The sequence below is a fragment of the Strigops habroptila genome, chromosome 21, assembly GCF_004027225.2.
Source record: "Strigops habroptila isolate Jane chromosome 21, bStrHab1.2.pri, whole genome shotgun sequence".
NCBI lineage: Eukaryota > Metazoa > Chordata > Aves > Psittaciformes > Psittacidae > Strigops > Strigops habroptila.
The window spans coordinates 3491143-3511984 of record NC_044297.2 but is presented as its reverse complement, the minus strand read 5'-3'; the positions used below and the strand labels follow the sequence as shown (position 1 = coordinate 3511984).

Genomic DNA, 20842 nt, shown 5'->3' with positions numbered 1-20842 from the left:
TGGAGAATACTCGGTAAAACAGCCCTAGTGTGGGTGTGGGCTGCTGATCTGAATGCACTTGAGAGCCTGGATTGCTCCGAGCTGCTCCCTTTTGCTCCATGAAGACATCAATAAGGAAGAGCTGAGCAATGCTCTGTGTTTTCGGGAGCAGCAGGTTCTGTCCCTGCAGCAGGTAGGGAAAAGGGGAAAGGGAGACTCAAAGTTTCAAGGTTTGGGTGTTGTTGTGCATGGCGGTGGTCGCCGCTGCTCTTTAAATGCCAAATTGCTGTTTGAATGGTGTCGCTGACCCCATGAGTGGCTGTTGCTTCAGGCAGCTTCATGCAGCAGGGATGCAGTAGGGATGCCGCGGGGATGCCACAGGGATGTCGCAGGGATGCGGAGGGAGCTCTGGGCACGCCATGCTGACGTGAGGCACAAATGAAAATGAAATGGGTTGTCTGTCAGTCAGTAAACAGTGACGAGCGTGACGTCAAGTTACGGAGCTGCTGAGCTGTCTCCAGAGCCCTCCCTGTGCACAAAGCTGAGTCAGTTCTGGCCCTGATGAGGTTCATGGAAGGAGCGTTTCCCAACACTGTTTAGGGAAATCTTACGGAGAAAGTAAACAAAATCCAGCAGATCTGACCCCAAAACCTGCCCCTCCACAGGCCCCTCTCATCACAGCAGCAGCTGATTAAGAGAGGAGTGGAGAGACCTGTGCCCTCACCCTTATGCACACCCCTTATCCATGTGCCACCATCCACCTCCCATTGCTCCAGGGTCTCATCCCCACCAACAAATCACTGCCTGCATCAAGCAACAACAGCCTCGAGACATTCTCAGGCGTTTGGCCAACACAAGGGTAAATACCAAGTCTCTTGTTCAGCAAATTAATTGGGAAGCAAAAGCATTAACAGCCTTGTGAAGGGCTTCTGGCCTCGTGGGGCCGTGTCCTGACTGGCCCCGTCTGCTCGCAGGGCACCCCACTGCGAGCTGTGCCCTGCATCCCCTCGGAATACTTTCCTTTGGGGATGGCTTCCCAGGGCCGTGGGGCTCCTCTCTGTTGAGGAAATGTCTTTCTTCAGTAGAAATGAAACCAGGGAAATATTTTCCATTCGTGTCAGGATAAAAACGGCTCAAGCCGGGCATGATTGATTGCCGAAAAGAATTGGAGCAACCCCAGTGCCGTTTCGGAAGGCTTCCCACTGCTCTTGCCTACAGTAAACACGGAATATATTTAGCAGCAGAGCCCAGCATGAGGCAGCCTCTTACTGCAATAATAGCGGTGCCTTGTCTTTGAATCCTTCTTTGTTTTTCCCTAAGGAATGGGTTTGACAGAGCTCTTGAGGAGCTGGGCAGGCATCGCCCCAGGGCTCCTGTGCCTGCCCTGTTGCCAAGGTGGGTGTTTGCCCTTATTTACCGGGTGTAGCAGCCACCGGCACACTGAGTAACTCTGCAAACAAGCATCGGGGTGGACATGTGGTACCAGTGATCCCTGCTCTGATGGCATCACCCCCTCGAGCCCTCAAATGCTCCATCCCTGGCAGTGTTCAAGGACGGGGCTTGGAGCAACCTGGGCTTGTGGAAGGTGTCCCTGCCTGTGGCAGGGGTTGGAACTGGATGAACTTTAAGATCCTTTCCAACACAAACCTGGCAGAGCTGGAGTGAGAGGTGAGCTAAAGGGAGGGGATGTCGGTTTATTGCCCTCCAGCCAGCACCCATTGTCCCTGGTACACATATTACACATGCAAATAATGGCCAGGATTTATTTACCGGGAAAACCTATATTTCACAATAATGCACTTTCTTAACAGTAGTTATTATTCAGATTACTCCAAGGCATCGTCATAAACCAGGAACCTGCTGTGCTGTGTCCAAGTAAACACAGAAAAAGACAGCCCTGGCCGCAGGGCTTCCAGCAAAGTCTGTGGGTCCTGTCACCTCATCTCTGGGATGTCACCAGCCCAGGAGCTGCTTGGCCACAGGCACACAGAGACCCTGTGTGTCCCCTACTTCACTGCAGGCAAAAGGGAGAATTAAACCCATCAGGGCAATGGTGTATCAACATCAGGGATGTCAGGGCTTGAAATAAACCCTTTTCCCAAAGCTCCCTCTGGGCATCCTCCCGTCTGGTGTTTCACTTTAACATGATGCCATTTCCCAATGTGGGACTGTTCATGGGGAAACATGAGCAGCATTTGCCTGACACCAACTTTTGGCTGGTTTAGTCCTTTTAGCAGGCAGAAATGTCAGGTGCTGGGAGCTGGAGCCAAGCATGTGGCCGTGTGTGACAGACCCGGGCATGTCCCTTGTCACTTCACCCTGGCCCCAGCACATTGCTGCAGTGGAGCTCACCGAGGGGAGGTGATGGGAGCGTGAATGGAGCCCACATGGATGGAACAGAGCCCTCAGCAGATGGGCAGAGCCTCTTGCTGCCTGGTGAGGCTGGGACGCTAAAACACAGCAGAAACTCAGAGATCCCACAGGGAGCATAAACCAACCCATCTTCCATGATTGGGCTCCTCCGAGGCTTGTTCACGGGCTGCTGTTGGGCTGGGGGTGGCAGGTCCCAGGGATGCTTGGGCAAAGAGTGTGCAGAATCGTGTGACAGAGCGAGGAGAGCAGCGTGATGCCAAGTGCAGAACAAGAACAGCATTGGGAAAAGGCCTGTGGCTGCCTCAGGGTGCTGCATCTGGTGTGTCCCCAGGCTGGGACAGCCCCATGTTCATCATCCCCGCAGCAATGGCTTTTCAATCTGTTCCTAACTCCCTTTCCATATTAGGTGTAATTTAGCAGCTCCTCTCTCCTCCTCCTTCTGTGCCGTAATTAGCACTTTGGGGCTTGAGTCATGTCCTTTAATCATATCTAGACTGCAGTCAGCCCTGCCAAGGTGAGTAATTCCCCAGGCAGAGATAAAGCCAGGCTGCGTTCAGAGATACAGTGCTCAGGGCACGGACCTGATACAGCATCGGGTCTTGGGTAAGTGGCAGCACGAAAAAGTGATTTATTTTCTGTGCCCTCCCATCCCTCCCAAAGGAGAACTGCAAAGCAAACTTGGCTGTTATTAATACATTGCTTTGAGACCTGTGCCCGAGCTGTGAGAGGAGAGGAGAACCCAACTTGGAGACACGTTGTCTGTAAAGATGTTGTCACCACGGGTTCGTGTCCATCGCAGGCATGCCAATGGGGCAAAATCTGGGATGTGACATCCCAGGAATGCAGCAGGTCCCAAACGTGCCTCCAGCCCTGCGAGCAAGGCAGGAGCTGGGGGTTGCTCTGAGATAAACTTGCCAGCAAATAGAGAAAGATGGGAATAAAAATGAGCAATCCTGGCACAGAACGGGAAGGCGAGGAGTGAAATGGCAGGCGGCAGCTTCAATGGGACCTTCAGGGGTGTAACAGCAGCCAGGGGATCCTGAGATGGAGCTCCAGACCTCCCGGGCACTTAAGGAAGGTTGACGATCAAATGTTTTATAGCTTATGAGGAGCTCATAAGGCAGCCAGGACCCACATAATGGGGGATTTTAATTACTTGGATATTGATGGACATAATAAGTGTGCAGCAAACCACAAAGGGAAACCCGTGGCTAGAGGGGAGAGCAAGATTGATCTATGCACAGCCTGTTAAATAACACAAATTGTTCAGAGCTTCTTCTGGCCCCGATTCCAGGAGCGGAGCCAAGTATTATAAATAAGGTCGGGGTTGGGAAGTGTCTAGAATCCAAATGTTTGTGTTCTTGTTCGATTCCAAATAGTCACGGGGACAAAAGTGGAAGCAGGAGTCTCGGCTGTGCGATGTCCTGGGGAGCAGAGCCATGGCTGGGATGGGCTGTGAGAGCCTGGAGGCATCTCAGGAACTTTAGCACAGATTGGTCCCACTGTCAGACATCACAGGGGAAATCTCTGCTTAATAAAAGGGGGTAACAAGGAGGCAAGACCTTGGAGCGTGTTGCCGGGGCGGCTCCCGAGCTGCAGATTCACAATGGAAATGTGTACATCAGCGCTGCAGGGCCCAGCCTCTGTTTGCAGTGATAAGAGAGTTTCCTTGTGGGTGGCTCTAATTCAGGTCTGTGGCTGCTGTTGGGGCCGAGGGCTGTGACATCCCGCTTGGTCTTGCATCAGCTCCCTGGCAGATGCTGCTGTGCTCGGGGGGAGGGGGTGTTCTGTTCTTTTGCTGTTTTCTCCTTGCTGAATAAACCATCCACTTTAGTAAAGAGCTGCAGAAATGGGCTTATCCCATTGCAGGGGTCTTGCTGTCGTGGCATTTTTAGGCACAGGCTTAAATGATCTAAATGCAATACACTGCCAGTCATGAGGCACCCGAGACCTTAGCTGTCTGTGTCCTGTGATCAGTATGAGACAGCAGTAGTTTGGGAACAGAGAGAAAGCAAAGCTCTCGTGCTGTCCCACCTTCCACAAAGGGTCTGTGCATCCCTGTGCATCCCTGTCTGGTGCAGGAGTGCCGCAGGATCCTCCTGGTGTCTGATTTTAAAGGAGCTGAATGTGATTAATGCATGTGCTGTCGCTGGGTGCGTCTCTGACAAAGCGTTTGGAAAAGGGAACTCAGATGTGGCTGAGCCCTTGTTGTGTAGTTTGCGAACCTGGGAACACCATGGGCTTTGCAGCTTTTTAGGCACCTTCCTTCCTCCAGAGCTGGAGCATTGCTGTGATTGTGCCGGTCTGGGCAGAGGAAGGGCCCTGCGAGCCCCAACGGTGGTTTTCATTTAGCTGGAGCAGTTTATTTTCTTTTCCCTTCCAAGTTGAAATGGGCAGAAATGTAATAGACCAAGACAATCATCAGAATGAAATATTTCCCCCATAAAACATGCAGCAGCTAGTCAGAAATGAAGATCTGAGCGGAATGAGGGCTGCCAGGCAGAGATTTAAAGGTGCTGACACCTTCCCATAGGTTGTTTACTGAAGATATCATCTCCTAAGCCCCAGCTTTAAGACTGTGCCTCTAAAGAGGGCACAGAATAAAATGCAGCAAGGAGCTTTAATGCTTCAAGCTGGGCTTTTTGTTGCCCTTATGGGGAAAAAAGTCTCATTTCAAAGGACCTTGACTCTCTTCTGGCACTGCCAGAGCTATTTTTGCACCACGGCACTGATTGGGTGTGAAACCTGTCTCTGAGGGCTGTGCCAGCAAAACCTGGGCAGGCAAAACACGGTGGCATATGGCCCGTTTCCCTCAAGATGCTGATTTGGAGGCATTTGGGGGCGTGCTCTCACTGTAAAGGGCATCTTGGGCACATGGCATTATGGAAAAGGATTTAACCCTGTTCTTGGAGCAGACCTGCCCACCCATCCCAGCACAGTGAGGTTTTGCTGGTCTGGCTTCATGTCTCTATCGTAGGAGCCTCTCTATTAGGCAGCAGGCTGGGTGTTGATCTGCTGCAGATACCTGGTGAGGACCACGGGTGGTTTTTTACCCTTGCCAGCCCCTTGAGGGAACCATGTGTCCCCACGTCCCCTGCCACAACATGTTATTGCTCATTGAAAGCAAAGCCTGTGTGTGCCCAAATAGTGCAGCTTTGGCCCCTTGACATCCAGAACCTTTAATAACTCAGGAGCTGCACTGAAGTTAGCAATGGAGAGTAAAACCTCATGCCTTAATGCAGCACACCACCAGCCCCCTTGCCACCCAAAGAGCTTTCCCCACATGCTCTGCTCACTTCTCTCATCCCCTTTCCCCTCTTGGCTGGGTTTGAGCGACTTCAGCATCACCCCATGGCTGGGGAGCTGTGTTTGGCAGCAGCCTTTCCCTGTGCTCCCGCAGCAGACGCACCAGCTACGCAAGATCTCTGCCTGTTGTTCAAACTGGGAACAGACAGAACTGCCTTGTACAGAGACAAGTGATGGTGAAACGCCGGCAATCCAGAGTCCGGGTTGCAGACGGGACTACGCGTCGTTACCAGCCGAGCTATCAGGCTGAAAGGGTCGATGAGAATTGAATGGCTTGAGGCTGCCTCCGTTGTTTGGGACCCCCAGGCGCCCTACAGGGTGTTGCAATGATACGGCCGGTTGGTGGGGGGAGAGGAGCCGTATCTGGGTGCCAAAGGCAGCGGGAAGCCCCGTCGTGCGACCCGCAGCCCCTCCAAACCCCGACGGGTTCGTTGTTTTATCTGCCCCCCCCCACCCCTGCTCCAGCATCCCGGCTGCGGCACAGCCAAAAGCGGGTTTCTGCCGCCACCTCGCGATCGGGAAGCGCTGGGATGTCGCGATGGGCCGCCTGGGACGCGGCTTGGCGACAGACACGGGGTCCGCAGCACGGCTCGGGGTGGGAAGCGCTGCTTTATTTATTAGTCCGTGTAACCCCCGGGGTCCTGGAAGGGAGCGAGCTTGGTGCAGTGCAGCAAGCAGGGCTTGGATGGACACGGCTATTCCTGGTGCTGTGGAGAGGTGTTGTGCTGATCCTGGTGCATTGAAGGGATGCTGTGCCCATCCCAGTGCTGTGGAAGGATGCTGTGCCCATCCCAGGGCTGTGAAGGGGTGTTTATGCCCATGCCGGTGCCACAGAAGGATGCTGTGCCCATTGCAGTGCTGTGGAAGCACGCTGCAATCACTGCGTGCCTTTTGGGGGTTCCCAACAGTGGTGCTTTCCTCAATCAACAGCCCAAAGCATGTCCCACATGTCCCAGACGTGCATGAGCAGGAAGGGTGCTGCTGGAGGCAGTTTGGGTGAAGGTCCCTGTGGTTGGATTTTGGCTCACGCACTGCAGACACGCACCGGAGCTGTGTGGCCTCCTGCACAGTGCAAACCCTATGGCCAGTCAGGCATTTATCATCCCTTCCCTGGTGGTGTCCCTGATGCTCTTCAGGAAGCTGAAGATGTGGGACCCGCCGGTCCCTTTGGCTTCCAGCGCGGACGGCGGCTTCCCCATGGAGGAACCAGACTTGCCGCCCGGCTCTGCCTGCCCAGCCTTGGCCTTGGTTGCTGCGATGGTGATGTACTTGGTGACGACGGTGATGTGGTAGGACCTGAAGTCTGCCAGCGCAGACACACACTGGTTGAAAGCCTTGTGGAGCCGCGTGTCTCTGGAAGAGAGCACGTGCTGCTTCAGTGATGGGGCACGGCGGATCTCCTCCACAAAAGCTCTGTGTGGCGGGGGCATGTAATCCCTCATCCTGTGCAGGAAAGCAGCTGCAAAGCACCAGCAAAGGAAGAAATCAGTTGTGGCGAAGTGGGTTAAAGCACCCTGACACTCAGACACCCCTGTGCTGGGGGTGCTTGACAGCCTGTGTGGCCAACTGCTCAAGAAAGAAAACCCGTATTAGGTCAACGCTCCATTAAGGTTGGTTTTAAGCCTAAAAGGTAGAGTTGAGCCCTTGATTTCAGCCTTTGGGTTTGGGTTGTTTGGGTTTTATTTTTTGTTGTTAGAATGGGTTTGCTAATTTCTGATAAATATATTCTGTGGGACTAAAGTGATGAGATGCGAATGGATGAGCTGAGGTACTGGCAGGATGCTGGCGTGCTCTGCTCCCTCATCTCGGTACCCATATATAACCTCAGTATAAAGTTGACACACAGAAAGCAGAGGCTGGTCCATCTGGGAATTTATAGCAGTAAGGAAGTGCTGCCAGAGCCTCGTTTATAGCCTTCCTCCCTAACAAACAGGGCAGAGCCAGGCTCTGCGAGGGCGAGATGGGAACAGCTCTGCCTCAGTTCTTCCTTCACCCTTTATTCCCTTAGGAAAAAGGAGAAGTGTCTGACTTACCACTCTCCTTGCTGTGGCGAATGCCCAGGAGCTCATCAAAGGCGTGAAGGATGGTGCTCTGCGCTGCGCTCCCTCCTGAGTACTCCATGGGCTCATCGGATACCCCTTCGTATATCAGCCCATCCGGCATGGCCGGGTTATCCTTCCAGCTGAGCAGGGAGACACAGCAGTCAGGCAGGGAGCAAAGGGGCTGAGAAGGGGGGCTGCAAGCAGAGACCCTGGGCTGGCAACACGGAACGAAACGTTCCTGACCCAGCCATGGATCTGTTACTCCTCACTCAGCCTCATCCTCAAACGGGAGATGCATTTGGACAGCAAACACTGCGCCGAGGTGCACAATAAGGTCCTGGGTATAGGGAGGAATCCTGAATTATCCTTTGCCTGGGAGCTAGGGATCGTTCTATGGGATGCCATGCACAGATGAGCACCCTTGGGCTTTGACTGGGGCCGGTGCCGTGTGCTGGTTTGCATGTGCAGAGCTGGGTGTGCAGGAGCAGAGGGGCAATAATGGCACTTGACATCAATGCCTTGAGATCCCAGTGGCCACTGGGAGCAGCCGGTTGCCTCTGTGGCAGATAGAGTCACCCAAAATGCTCTCCTGACCCCCTGAAGTTTGTGCTTTGGATTATTTCTTGTTACTCCTGAGATGGAGTCCTTAAAGACAGCGCAGGACAGCAGAGAACCAGCCTGTAACGTGATTTCCTCCCTCTCCTCAAGCTGCTCATCCTCAGCAAGCCCAGAGACTGGTGCATACATCAACCCACAGCCCCTGTACCCGGCTTCATGAGCCTCTTGTGCAAAAATGGGCAAATGCTCGCTCGCAAATGGAAAGAGGAGTTATAATTTCAGGGAGATAATGTGCCTGGCACAAAAATATCTCTTGACCTTCTGAAGAATGCACCCGTTTCGTGAAACTTTCGGTGCTGGCTGCTAAGGCTGTTTGACTGCTGGAGCAGATTTTGCACAAACTGCAGAGAAAATAGATTCATTATCAAATACCATCATATTTTTAGCTCTCCCAGGGATGTATTTATAGTAATCTTTACTAGTGGGAAGTTCTTATAAGCAGAAGGGAATTTAAAAGGCGTGTTGTTCCAGGCTGATGACCATCAAGACAAGGTCAGCTTGGATAAAATATGAGAGAAACCTAATCCGGATGCATGGAGCCTTTTGACTTAGGAATGCTGAGATATGCTGAAGAGAAATAAAAATAGAATCCCCCTGAGAAGGATGCTCGCAGCCCCGCAGGGAAGAGGAGGGATGACAAACCCACAGCGCTGGGCTCTCACAGCGATGGTTCTGCCTTGCCCAAATGACCTTTTTCAGTGTTTGTGGGGGATTATTTTACTTACCCGGAGAGAAAGATGCGGATCACAGCGTAGAACACTGCTGGATCCACGTAGTCTAGGAGGAAACCGGGTCATAGATGTTACTGCAGGCAAAAGGCAATTAGTTCCCCCTGCATGAGCAGTTCCCTCCTGTCACAGCCGAGGTGATCCGAATCTGTGCTCAGAGAAGGACCTGGCGTGGTGCTGGTGCCCTCTCTCCATGGTGGCTTCCCTGGCCAGGCCCCTTGGGTACCGCTGTGTGCAGCGCAGCATCAGTGCTCAGAGCTGCTCAGCTTAAAAGCACCCCACACTTTTACCCTGGACCCATTTGGGTGCTCAGGGACCGTGCATCACGCTGGGATCATTGAGCTGCCCCAGGTTGTTCCCACCTCCTCCTGCTCCATCCCTTTAGAGATGTTTTATGGACCAAGCACTAGCACCGATCCATCAGCCGATGAGCTGATGAGTCCCATCTCACTGTGGGACACGAGCTGCCTTCCATGGAACAGTGCTTACCATGCATCTGTTTCAAAGCCTTGCTCATGTCCCGGATGGCCTCTGTCAGCTCCTGCAGTGCTCTGCACAGGGTCTCCTCATCCAGCTGCAGGATGGCACGAACAGCCTCAACAATTGCCTGCAAGAGGAGAGAAAGGAGAACACAAAGTGATGAGGGGCTGGGATGTCAATGTACAGCGGCTTTGGGTACCTGCTACCAGCTCTGGGTACCCTGTCCACAGCCCACAAGCGCAAGGGTGCAGGGGATGGTACCCACCATGGGTGCTTTCTGGGCAAGCAAAACACTGTGAGGCACAGTGATCCCTACCTTAAACCCTGGCACAGCCGCCTTCTCAACCAGGAGGGTGACGAGGATGAAGCCTCGCAGGCTCTCTCCCCCAGGCAGCGAGATGATGGTGTCCAGGTTGCTGCAGCAGCCAAGGATGGGGGGTCAGGAAGGTGCTTCTCAGGGGTTCCCCGCACACCCCAAGACCCGCTGAGCATTGGAACAAAACCTTCCCCAGCCACAGAGCCTCTTGTCTGCATCCTGGGCAGATCAGAGCTGGCCCAGAGCACAAGGGGAGAGGGGCTGCTGTGGTTTTGAGGGATCCAGGACCCTCCCCATGCACTCACTGGGTTATAAGGCTGGCCCAGGACAGCCAGGCTCAGCCGCAGCCATGGCACTTTGCTGTTGTTGCAGTAGCATTTGCGTGCCAATGACTGAGCTGGTTTTGTTGTGCTCATACATCAAGAGAGAGGTTCAACCCAAGCAGAGCCCTGCAGTGTTGGAAAGCCAAGCCAAGTCAAACAAAACTAATACTGTCTGAAAATAAATAAGCATCTTAAACACTTACTTGATTTCCAGAGGCCTGAAGGCATTTTTGTTATTGCCAGCAAACGCACAAGAAAGGGAGAGAGAAAAAGAGATGTTATGAATTGTTTCAGCAATGGGCTGTGTTCTAGGGGGGGGACAAAGGAGCTCGCTGGCCCAAGAGAGGCCCCCAGAGGCACCCATCCTCTCTGCATGAGACAGGCCCCAGCATGGTGGGTTTCAGTGGGGTTTGGTGGAACAGGAGTAGTTTGGGAACTGTTTGTCCCCGTTGTGCTGGATGGGACCTGCTCAGGGTCACCACTGTTGCCCATTTACCCATTGGGGTTCTTCCTCCTCCAGTTGGCCAACACAAAGTCCGCGTGGCTGAGGATGGGTGGGAGGCCCAGGGCCTGTGAGACCTCCCAGAAGGGGACAGCAAGGTTTCGGGGCAGGACCTGAACGGCATAAAGCACAGGAGAAGACAAGGACACTGTCAGGTGAATGGTGACAGTCTATGGGGTCATGCTCAGGGCTTTGCTCCCATGGGATGAGTCCCAGGGGAGCTTCCTGCAGACCCCAAGGAGGAGGTGAACTTGCTCTGTGTTGCTTTTACCTTCACGGTGCCCTCCTCGCCCTCCTGCCAGATGTAGCCCATGGTGATGAAGCTGAGCACCAGATGCGCCAAGTGCAGCTCCTCGCGCCCTCGGAGGTGCCGGGTGCTCAGCTGTGGCATCTGCCAAGGACAGACCCTGCTAGTGCCAACCCCAGCCAGCCTCCATCCCCTCTCCCTTCCCCGGGATTGCTGCTGGTTCCCTGTTGCTGGTCTGGGAACATGGACAATAAATCACAGCATTTCTCTTATAAAGGTATCCCTCTCCTTTTGCATGGGTCTGGCTGGACCAGCGGCTCCTGGAGCCCTGGGCTCCTTGGCCAGGATGAGCCCAAGCATTCACCACCAATGCTGATGCATTGCTGTTGGGTTGCATTAGTCCTTGTCTGCATGTGACCTTGCTAAGGACGCAGCTTTGTTTTTCCGTGTGCTTTTGCAGTGCAGACACTGCTGTGTCAGAGCAAGCTTTGAGAGAGCTTCAGGGCTGGGAAAGATAAAGGTACCTGGTGAACTCGTGAGCGGAGCTGATGGCTCGTGATCAGCTGAGGCAGGTTGTGGGCAATCTCCATCCATGGACCATAGGGCGCCGGCAGCTCTGTCTTGGTAGAGAGGGGAGAGGGAGGACGCTTAATGCACCATGTGCCTGCATCCACCCACCAGCATCCATCCATCCATCCTCACACATCACAGCTAATGCTTTGTGTCTGCTTCCCCCGCCTGCAACACCAGCCCGTATGATCGTGGGTTAATGGATGATAAACAAGTATCTGCCTGTTCCTGAGTGCTCCCGCTGTGAAATAAACCTGGTGATAAATGGCACCGCTTTCAGCACAGAAAATGTGCTGGAAAAGTGCTTTCCTGGGGTCTGAGTGCTCTCCTCGTCCTCCCTGGAATCCTGCGAAGCCAAGGCCGTAGTGAGTTGCAAACCTCTTTCTCCTCTCCCCTGTGCCGCTTGCTAATAACTTGTAAATTGAGGGCCTTGTCCTATGGAACCATCTCTTCCAAAATAGCATGTGCCTTTCCCATTGCTTTTTATAAGGTGGTTTAAAGTAGCATTAAATTGAAACCCAACCAGAAAGCCGCCCACCAAGCCCTCTGTTCCTCTGCTCTCTGTCCCCTGTGGCACACAGCCATGTCCTACCAGAGGCTCGGGAAGCAGGGAGCCGTACTCCTCGGAGAGCTGAAACCTCGCCAGCGCCAGAGGCAGAGCGGGCTCCTCCGAGCCGTCGCCAGGCTCCATCACTGCAGGGTCAGGATGTGACCTGGCTCCCGGTATGTGCTGAGCCAGCGCCCCTTGTCCCGGCAGGAGCCTGAGCCCAATGGCCGGAGGGGCCGAGCAAACACGGTTAAAGGTTGCTGATAAGGTGCTGTCATAGAGCAAACACTCATCATCTCCAGCCCCGTGGGCATCCACCTATGGGGAAGGCTCACGGATGGGAGCTGGCTCTCCTCAGGACCTCCCCTTGGAGCTGCAGGGATGCTCCCATGGGAGGCTGCATCAGTGACCCGTGGTGCTTCAGGTCACCCCAGCTCAGAGACGTTGTATTTTACCCCCAGCATCCCGGCAATGCCGAACTCACGTCCTATGTGCTGTGGTTCCTCTGCAGCACCTGTGCAAGAGGTGGAGACCATCCACATCGTGCTGGAGGCTGCAGAACCTGGGCACAGCACGAGTGCAGCACAGACCTGCAGCCACCACAGGCACCAGGCATGGCACAGCAGGGCAGATCTGTGTTGGTGGCCCTGGGACCTGCCACAGCTCCTGTCACACATGTGAAATCCCCAGGTACCAAGTGCCCAGGGACCTTTGTCCCCACAGGAGTGATACACGAGGCCCTCCCTGTACCCTCATCCTTGAGCATCACAGGAGATGCTGCTGATGCTCACGCTAACACTATGCCCAGCACATCCAAAATAAGCTGATGGGAGCCACATCCAAAAAGCCCTGTGTAGCAAGGAGTGAAACTCCCTAATCCACAGTTCCTCTCACTCAAGGGTTTATTGGCATTTCCAGTGAGCTGCCTGATGGCTGAACGGGAGCCGGGGTGTCATCAAATTCCCATCAAATTTGTCACCAAATTCCCATCAAAGTCCGTAATGATGGTTTTAATTGCCAATGGCACACTGGTGCCGCACTAGGGGCACCCCGAGCCCACACATCCAAGTGTGATGGGGCGCCTGTCCGGGGGCTGTGGCTGCAGCTGGAGCAGGGAAGGGGCCGCCTGGCACAGGGGAGGGATTTCCTGCTCCGATGAGTCAGGCTTCCTCCTCCACCCAGCCCCACACCAGCGGGAAGGAGCCTGCCCCACGGCGGGGACCGCGCATCCGCCCCATGCTCTTCCTGTGGGTCGGCGCCGGGCAGGGGCCCTGCAGCCGGGGGTCACTGGGGCAAACTGGTGGGTCCCCCCCGCTGCGAGGGGGGCTTGGCAGGATGCTCTGAGCAGGGTCTGCCCAAACAGTGGTTTCCTGGGGGAAAATGAGCACCGGGAGTGGTGCCTGCACTGAATGCTTCCCATGTTGGGGCTGGGGGTGCCATGGGTGGGAAGGGATGGACATGCCATGGGTGAAAAGGAAAGGGCTGGAGGTGCCATGGGTGGGTGGGATGGGCTGGGGGGATCACAGTGCCTCCAGGATCACAGTGGCAGTTTCCAGCTCTCCTGCTCTGCTCTCTGCAGTGTGAGACTCTGCTTCTAGGGACCAGCCGTGACTGCAGGGGCAGCACAGGAGTGAGCATCCCTGTGTCCATCCCGTTTGCACTGAAGCTGCCAGTGCTGCCAGCCTGTGTGGGTCCTTCCCACATCTCCTGGCTGTGTCCTGCGGCAGGAGCAGCCCCATCATCACAGCACACAGCCAGGGCTCCTTTCACTGAGGAGGGGTCTCCCGGTCCAGGCATTGTTGGGGTACATGGTGCTGCTCAGGAACCACACAACTCCTCATTGATTGTAAACACCTTTTGTTGAACAACCGAAAACACAACAACTGGACACACTACACACGCTTACAGTGATTACCATACAGGGCACGGTTACATGGCTGCCAAGCCCGATGCCACATACGTCTCCCTCCATCGTGCTGCACTGCAGCATCCCTCATGCTCTGGTCTTCATGGGCTGAGTTCTGAAACCTGGGGCTAGAGAGGAAGCACCACAGAGGCACCGTTATGGTCAGCACCCACCTCCAGCCAGCCCCAGGGCTGTTTTGCACAGGACCACCCCAGCACCACATGCTGCTGCCATCCTCCAAGCCCACACGGACCTCGTTTGGGGGCCAAGCTCACCATGAGCACCCCAGAGACACAGGGACATTGTGTCCAACCATTAATGCAGCACTGCCAAGTCTACCCCTGAACCAGGTCCCCAAGTGCCACATCTATGCATCTTTTAAATACCTCTTCCCACCTTGGGTACGCTGCATAGTCCTTGTCCAGGCTCCAGTTTTCCTGCTGCCTACAGCCACCTACACACCATCACCTCAACACCCTTCGGTGCAGAGAACAAACTCACTTGTCTTCATTCAACACCCGCATGGTGCGACAGCAAGTTGGGCCGCTTCTCTTTAGCAACAGGAGGAGGAGCGCCAGGGTGACCGGCAAAAAGAGGCAGAAGATCAGAAACAGACACAGCTTCATTGAGCTCCAGCTCTCCATATATGCCCCATCTAGGCACAGGAAACAGAACAACCTCTTTGAGCTCATCCAGGGACACAAAATGGGATCCAGATACGTGCCTACCCAGCCCCGCTCTGGCAAGCCGTTACCAGAACAGGAATCCATCATCTGTCTCTTCCCATGAGAACCCTCACCCTGCTGCCCTCATCACTCACCCTCTCCAGTGGCTCCGCTGCCACTCACGCCTATTGCCCCTACTCTCTCCCAGCAAGTTGGTGGTTTCCAGCCGGGATAGCAATGGCAGTCCCCGAGGTTAGTGCAGACCTGGGTGACAGACAGGGAGAGACGGGATTTATGGCCCGCTGCAGAGGATGATGCTCACACGTCCCCACTCACCAGACACTGGGCACAGAGTTCTGCTAGTGCCATTACACATTGCAGCCTTGAGAGATGCTCTGGCACTTCCACCACCAACCCCGCCTCGGCTGCTCCTCCCCACAGATGTGACCCAATGTCTGCTTTAGCAAAGCCATGTCTCCAGCAAGTCAAACAACACGCAGCACCGTGACTTACGCCGTGATTGTGGCACTTCATCCCACAGGTGTAGTTCAGGACAGCGACAGACACGCACGTCTGGTTCAGGCAGATCTATAGCACAAGCACACACGCAGCCCTGGGTCAGCCACCCGGGCAGTTACACACCCAGCTCCATCAGGGACCTCACAAGGGAGCATCAGGCTTAGCGACGGACCCATCTGAAGGGGGTCACGCTACCCATGCATCCATCCTGACTCCTTCGGGATGGAGCTGTCAGAAAAGCCACTGCCCTCGGGGTCCTGATGCCATTACCACTGCAACACTTTCTACAAGTCCTTCTTCTCCCAAAGGAGCTGCTACACATCAGGGCATCACTTACCTTGCGGTCACCGCAGACGGTGCCATCGTTCACCAGCATGGGGTCTCTCTCTGTAGGAGGCTTCATGTAGTCTAACGTTACACACAGCTTGTTCTGCACCAGAGCGTACATCACCGCAGCCTTCTCCTTGGTGAAGGGCCTGGAGCTCGAATATTCACACACGAGCTTCCCACATGGGAGATCCCTGCAAAGGCATCACAAGTAAAGGACTTGACAACAGCTACCTTCAACCTTCCATTGCAGCTCTGCTGGGAGCAGGGACCCCGACTGCCTGATTCCCAGCACACGGACATGGTACGCTTGCCTCCACACAGGCCTTTCTACATCTCCCCTCCCAGCTCCATATGGACTCATTCAGTGCTCAGCTGCGTCTCCCCTGCACATTTTGGGATCCCACCTCTCCCCGCTCCAAGGCAGACCCCGCTGCAGCACCTACTTCCACGCACAACGCTGGTAACCGCGGCTGTTGGAGCCGCAGTGTCCCATTCTGTCCATTTGGCTGTTGATTTCTTCATAGCAGGCCAAGGGCCCGTTCTTGGCAGCTGCAAACACAGGACAACACTCATGGTCTGTCCCACAGCCTCTCTCCACCTCGGGGATGGGCATCTCCACAGGCCACCCTGCTCCTCAGCGATGCCCGGGGCCACCGGTGTGCTCACAGGCATTCAAACCCAGCCTGGTCCCTCCAACCCACCATGGTGGGATGCTCCAGCTGACCCAGCTTGGATCACCTCCCATGAGATCTCTGCGCTCACTGACACCTTACAAACATCCCTGTGCCCCGACAGCACACTGATGGGCACGTAATCCAACATGTTTCCTCCCTTTCCTCCACACCACCCATCCCTTTTCACCCCCACACACGGGTTGAGGGTGCCAGGGTTTCCCACTTCGCTGCTTCCCTTCCAGGTCTTCTCATTTCCCACACGACAGCCAGCCCCCTCTTGCAATCCATCACCCTTACCTGAGCCGAAGATCTTCTGACACTGCTTGTCGGCTGTCTGGCAGACTCCCCGGTAGCAGAAGGCGGTATTCCTGCTGCAGGGATGCCCGTCCATGACCCAGAGGTCGGGTGCGCACTGCGCAGAGGTGCCGTTGCAATATTCCTTCAACTCACACTCCCCGTCCTCAGAGCTGCGTCTACATGGTGCGCCTTTCTTCATAAACTAGAGAAAATGGATTGGAGCAGAAGAGAATTGCAATAGAGCCACCAGCCTGTGCTGCCTGGCTGGGATGGCCAAACTGGGGTGACATATGTGAGCAAGCGATGCCGGGACCGGGGCTATCCCATAGGAATGCAGCGTGCCCATCCCACCACACGGCTCACCCGGCATTTCCGGCAGCACGGTCCTGACAGGCACTGCACCCCTCGCCTCAACTTGCAGCCAATGGTGCAGCATGGGTCATGCTTACATTCCTGGAGGTGACCGGTGGGGACAGTCAGGAGAGGTTCCGCTTCTCCCAAGGACAAGGGAACAAGCTGGAGAGCTTGGCATTTCTCATCCGAGGCAGACATCTCCCAGGCTCTGCTGTGACCAGTGGCACCCAGGGTCCCCAGGCAGAGCCCTCTGCCATGCTGGCTGCCACCATCCATCCATGCTCCCACAGCAAGGCCATATTGTCCATCCTCACAACGCTTACAAACTCACTCCATCCATCCATCCATCCATCCCTCCATCCATCCGTCCCCATCACCACACAACAGTCCTCTATGACAGTCACTTCAGACACAGTGACCACCACAGCCAAGTGTCTGCGTGGCTTCAGGGTTTCATAAAGCCTCTGGCCCTCTCTGCCCTGCACAAAGATCTGGAGGTTACAGGAGCAATTCCCACCTCCCTTGGGGTTGTTCTCACACGGCTTGCCTCTGTACCAAGGCTCCGCAGCTCACCTCTGCTGTACCGCAGTCACAAGCCTCTCCCGGCTCCACCACTTTGTTCCCACACGTGGGAGCTTTATAGGCTATATCCATGTCTGGCCTGTCCAGCAGACACTGCCCTTCGCCAGTGGCGAGGAAACGCTGGAAGTCTCTTATGCTGCAGCTGCTGAAGGCTTTCACACCAGGCAAGTGTCTGCAGGCCGAGGACAGGGCTGCGTTACCACGCTCTGAGCTGGGCTGCAGAAGATGTCAATAACACGGAGCAAGCGCTGTCTGCCCTCTGCCCCTGCACACTCATGGATGCATCCCCTGCTCTGCCCTCGTGGGTGGCATCACCCAGACAGGCACCATGGAGCCACCACACCAAAACCCTCCTGCGCACCCAAGGGCAGCCTTACACTGAGTTGGGCTGCATGATGCAGGCGGCTCCTGCGCAGTGACAGCTCCCGGGGTCCTCCAGCTCCATCCCCAGGCTGAGCCCCAGAAGCTGGGCCACGGTGACTGCGAATGCCTCCAGTGTCATAGCCCTGCGGTACTGCGGGGACAGGGACCAGCCTCAGCCCCACACCACTGCTGGGTGTGAAGGTGTGAGGGGTCCTGCACTGGGTCTGTGCCCCGGCACCTCGGCTGCACAGCTCTGCTCCTGCCTGGAGCAGCTTCTGCTGCCGTGGGCTCCTCAGCTTAGATCCTGAGGCACCGCTCACCACATCACCTATAGGGATGGGAGGTTATGGGGACAGACAGACAGAGGTACCGTACCAAGGCAACGCCTCCAGCATGGGTTTTGAGACACAGCTTTCTTGCAGAAGATGCACCCACATAACGGGACTGCTCCCTGTAACTGGGGAACAGACCAGAGTCAGTCTGACACATGGTGTAACGGCACCTTCCTCTCCCTTTCAACCCATGCTCTCACAGCCATCCTTATCTTACACAAATAGGAACATCATGTCCTGCAACCACGACACGCGATGCTCATTTTTCCACTGCAGAAAGCTCTGCAGCAGCTCCTCGGCATCTCCTGTGGTTGGGATTTTGTTCTTTTCAATCCAGAACTCCAGGGAAGACAGTACTATGGTCAGATTGAGGCGAGCAAACATCTGGAGGGAGGCAGACAGACACCACGGCTGGTCTCCAGAGCCCTGCTGCTCCACAGCATCCAGCTTGCTCTCCCTCCGGGGCTTTATCATTACTCACAGCACTACCACACATCCCATGCATGTTCAGGATGCAATCGAAAGCAACTTACACTGTTCATATAGCTGAAAAGCTGCACTATCTTGGCCACCACAACATCCTTGTCTGCTCCCATGTAGTCATACTGAAAGGTGACGAACACAAGAGCACGTCAGGGCACCGTGCAGGGCTGTGGTCCCTGCCACACATGTTCTTGGTCATGCCCAAGGGAGTTAGTTCCTGTTACGTGGAGACTCTCAAGCCTCATGCAAATTGTCCTTGACATTCTTTGTGTAGCTATGGACTTGCTGGCTAGAGGCAACAATTTACAGCAGAGAGGAGGCAGACACTTACCAGAGCCTTGTCCAGAATGACGTGCATTTCCAGGTACCGAGGGGGTCTGCTGACAACTTGCTTATCCTTTAGGGAAACCAAATAACAAAACAAAACACACACACACACACACCCCCATGCATGTGTTAGTGCAGAGCTGCTGCAGGTCATAGCAGCTCTGCAAAGGACAGCGTTAGGTCCACGTGCAGGTCCTGCACTTCACGGCCATTCGGAGCTGTCAGACAAACAGCCTCGAGTTCCCAGAAGTGCGATCCTTCCATCATCCACAACGTGATATTCTCAATCAGATTCCATCTGTACTTACAACAATGGACATTTTGGAAAGGCCAAAAAAGGCAGCTCGCAACAGAGCAGAGGCAAGCAGGGGCTCCTTCCCATTCCCAACTGCTCTGTATTCCCACAGTCCCACACCAGCCACGTGCCCTCCTGATGCCACACACCCAGTGGGCAAGTTCCAGCCTTCTCTTTGCCTGTTAACACCAGGCAGGGTCGGCTCTTGCATGATAACCACTGCCAAGGAATCCCTGTCCTGCTTGCCCAGCCTCGGGCCACCCTCACAGCTCCCTCCTGGCACAGGCAGAGGCCTCATCCTTAGCACTGATGAGTTACAAAGCCCTTTAGCATCTGCTGCACTGAATAAACTCAGAAACAACACATTATTGCACAAACAGAGGCACCCTTCAGCTGCACATTTCCCATGCCTACGGCAACATCCCACCAGTGGATGTACTCACTGCTACTGCATCCTCTGGCTCTGGTGTCACCTCCTTAGGCCAGCCAAGGGAAGTCTTCTCTGCCAACAGCCAAGCCTCTGTGTTTTCATTCCACACTGGGTACACAAGGTGCTGATTCCTGGCTGCAGCTTCCAGAGGCTTGATCCCGTAGCTTGCATTGGAGAGCTGCAGGATCCCTCTGGAAAGCAAAGGGAGCAGAGCGGCAGGAACGGCTCCTACACCACTGTGGAATAACACCAGTGTCCCCATGGAACGGCAATGGCTTTACCTCAGGCCAGAGCAGGTGCTGAGCGCCACGAGTGAAATGGGGAAACCCTTGATGTCGCCTTCATAGAAGCAGTCCCGCTGGAAGCAGTAAAGCCACATCAATGGCTCAGTGCCCTCTCCCCAGAGATCTGGGTAGCGCCACGGTCCCCGATCCCACAGGGAAAGGACACACAACAGGGAGAAGCACAACACTGTAGCCTCCCTGGGAACCCACCTTCTTCAGCCACACAGCACCACCCATGGAGGTTTGAGGACCGCTGGCTCGGTTACCTGTGCTCACTGGGAACAGGCTGCCCCATCCCTGGCAGTGCTCAAGGCCAGGTTAGACGGGGCTTGGAGCAACCTGCTCTAGTGGAAGGTGTCCCTGCCCGTAGCCAGAGGGTTGGAACTGGATGAGCTTTAGGGTCCCTTCCAACCCAAACTGGTCCATGATTCTATGGGTTTAGTGCCTTGAGAAAGTGCTGGCAGCACCGTGTTGGGGCAGAGCAGGGGAAGCCTCCTCTGCATATTCCTCCTGCAGCCACCCCGTTCAGAGGCATGGGGTACCCACAGCACACAGGGTACAACCGTTACCTCCACATGTGCCAGTTCAGGTGTCGTGAGCCCTCCTTGGCCGTCGGTATAGATCTGGAAATCCTCCGGCAAAAACACTCTGTGCACAGAACAGAGATGCTGCCCCTGCAGCAGGCACCGTGCGAGCCAGGGCCCTCCCGCTGTGCCCCACTCACTGCTGCCGCAGCCGCACGGTGTGGGGGTTCCCCTCGATGGGGATGATGAAGGTCCGGGCACGCTGCCCGCGGGGAGAACAGCGTTAGGGGCCGGCGGGGCCGGGGACAGCGGCGGGGCCGGGGCTCCGCACCTACCTGCGGGGCACCTCCCGCCGCCACCGACCCCGGCCCCAGCCCCAGCCCCAGCCCCAGCCATAGCCACAGCCCGAGCCCCGGCGCTGCCCGCATCGCCCCGGCGGCCGGTAA

The 20842-nt window shown here is 55.3% G+C and overlaps 2 protein-coding genes across 3 annotated transcripts; both read right to left on the bottom strand.

Annotated features, from left to right (window-relative positions):
- Nucleotides 1–6493: 6493 nt before the first annotated feature.
- On the bottom strand, nt 6494–12281 carry IDO2 (indoleamine 2,3-dioxygenase 2). Of its 2 annotated transcripts, none has more exons than XM_030509964.1 (10): nt 12077–12281; nt 11439–11534; nt 10939–11058; nt 10662–10780; nt 10369–10383; nt 9843–9942; nt 9536–9653; nt 9044–9095; nt 7692–7840; nt 6494–7117 (listed from the first exon to the last, which is right to left on the bottom strand). In XM_030509964.1, exons 1-10 carry the CDS (start codon nt 12173–12175, stop codon nt 6747–6749), a joined length of 1239 nt encoding a protein of 412 aa, XP_030365824.1. In that variant the 5' UTR covers nt 12176–12281; the 3' UTR covers nt 6494–6746. The 2 variants fall into 2 exon arrangements, with proteins under 2 accessions (XP_030365824.1, XP_030365823.1); XM_030509963.1 differs by lacking the exon at nt 12077–12281 and adding an exon at nt 11617–11733 and having other exon boundaries at nt 11439–11530.
- Nucleotides 12282–13871: 1590 nt separating this feature from the next.
- On the bottom strand, nt 13872–20824 carry LOC115618577 (disintegrin and metalloproteinase domain-containing protein 32-like). The gene is made up of 19 exons (XM_030510286.1): nt 20732–20824; nt 20597–20676; nt 20442–20520; nt 19870–19946; nt 19602–19779; nt 18868–18933; nt 18587–18658; nt 18271–18437; nt 18097–18178; nt 17736–17872; nt 17350–17530; nt 16786–16875; nt 16423–16624; nt 15895–16000; nt 15459–15642; nt 15116–15190; nt 14758–14866; nt 14439–14592; nt 13872–14065 (listed from the first exon to the last, which is right to left on the bottom strand). Exons 1-19 carry the CDS (start codon nt 20822–20824, stop codon nt 13924–13926), a joined length of 2274 nt encoding a protein of 757 aa, XP_030366146.1. The 3' UTR covers nt 13872–13923.
- Nucleotides 20825–20842: the final 18 nt, after the last annotated feature.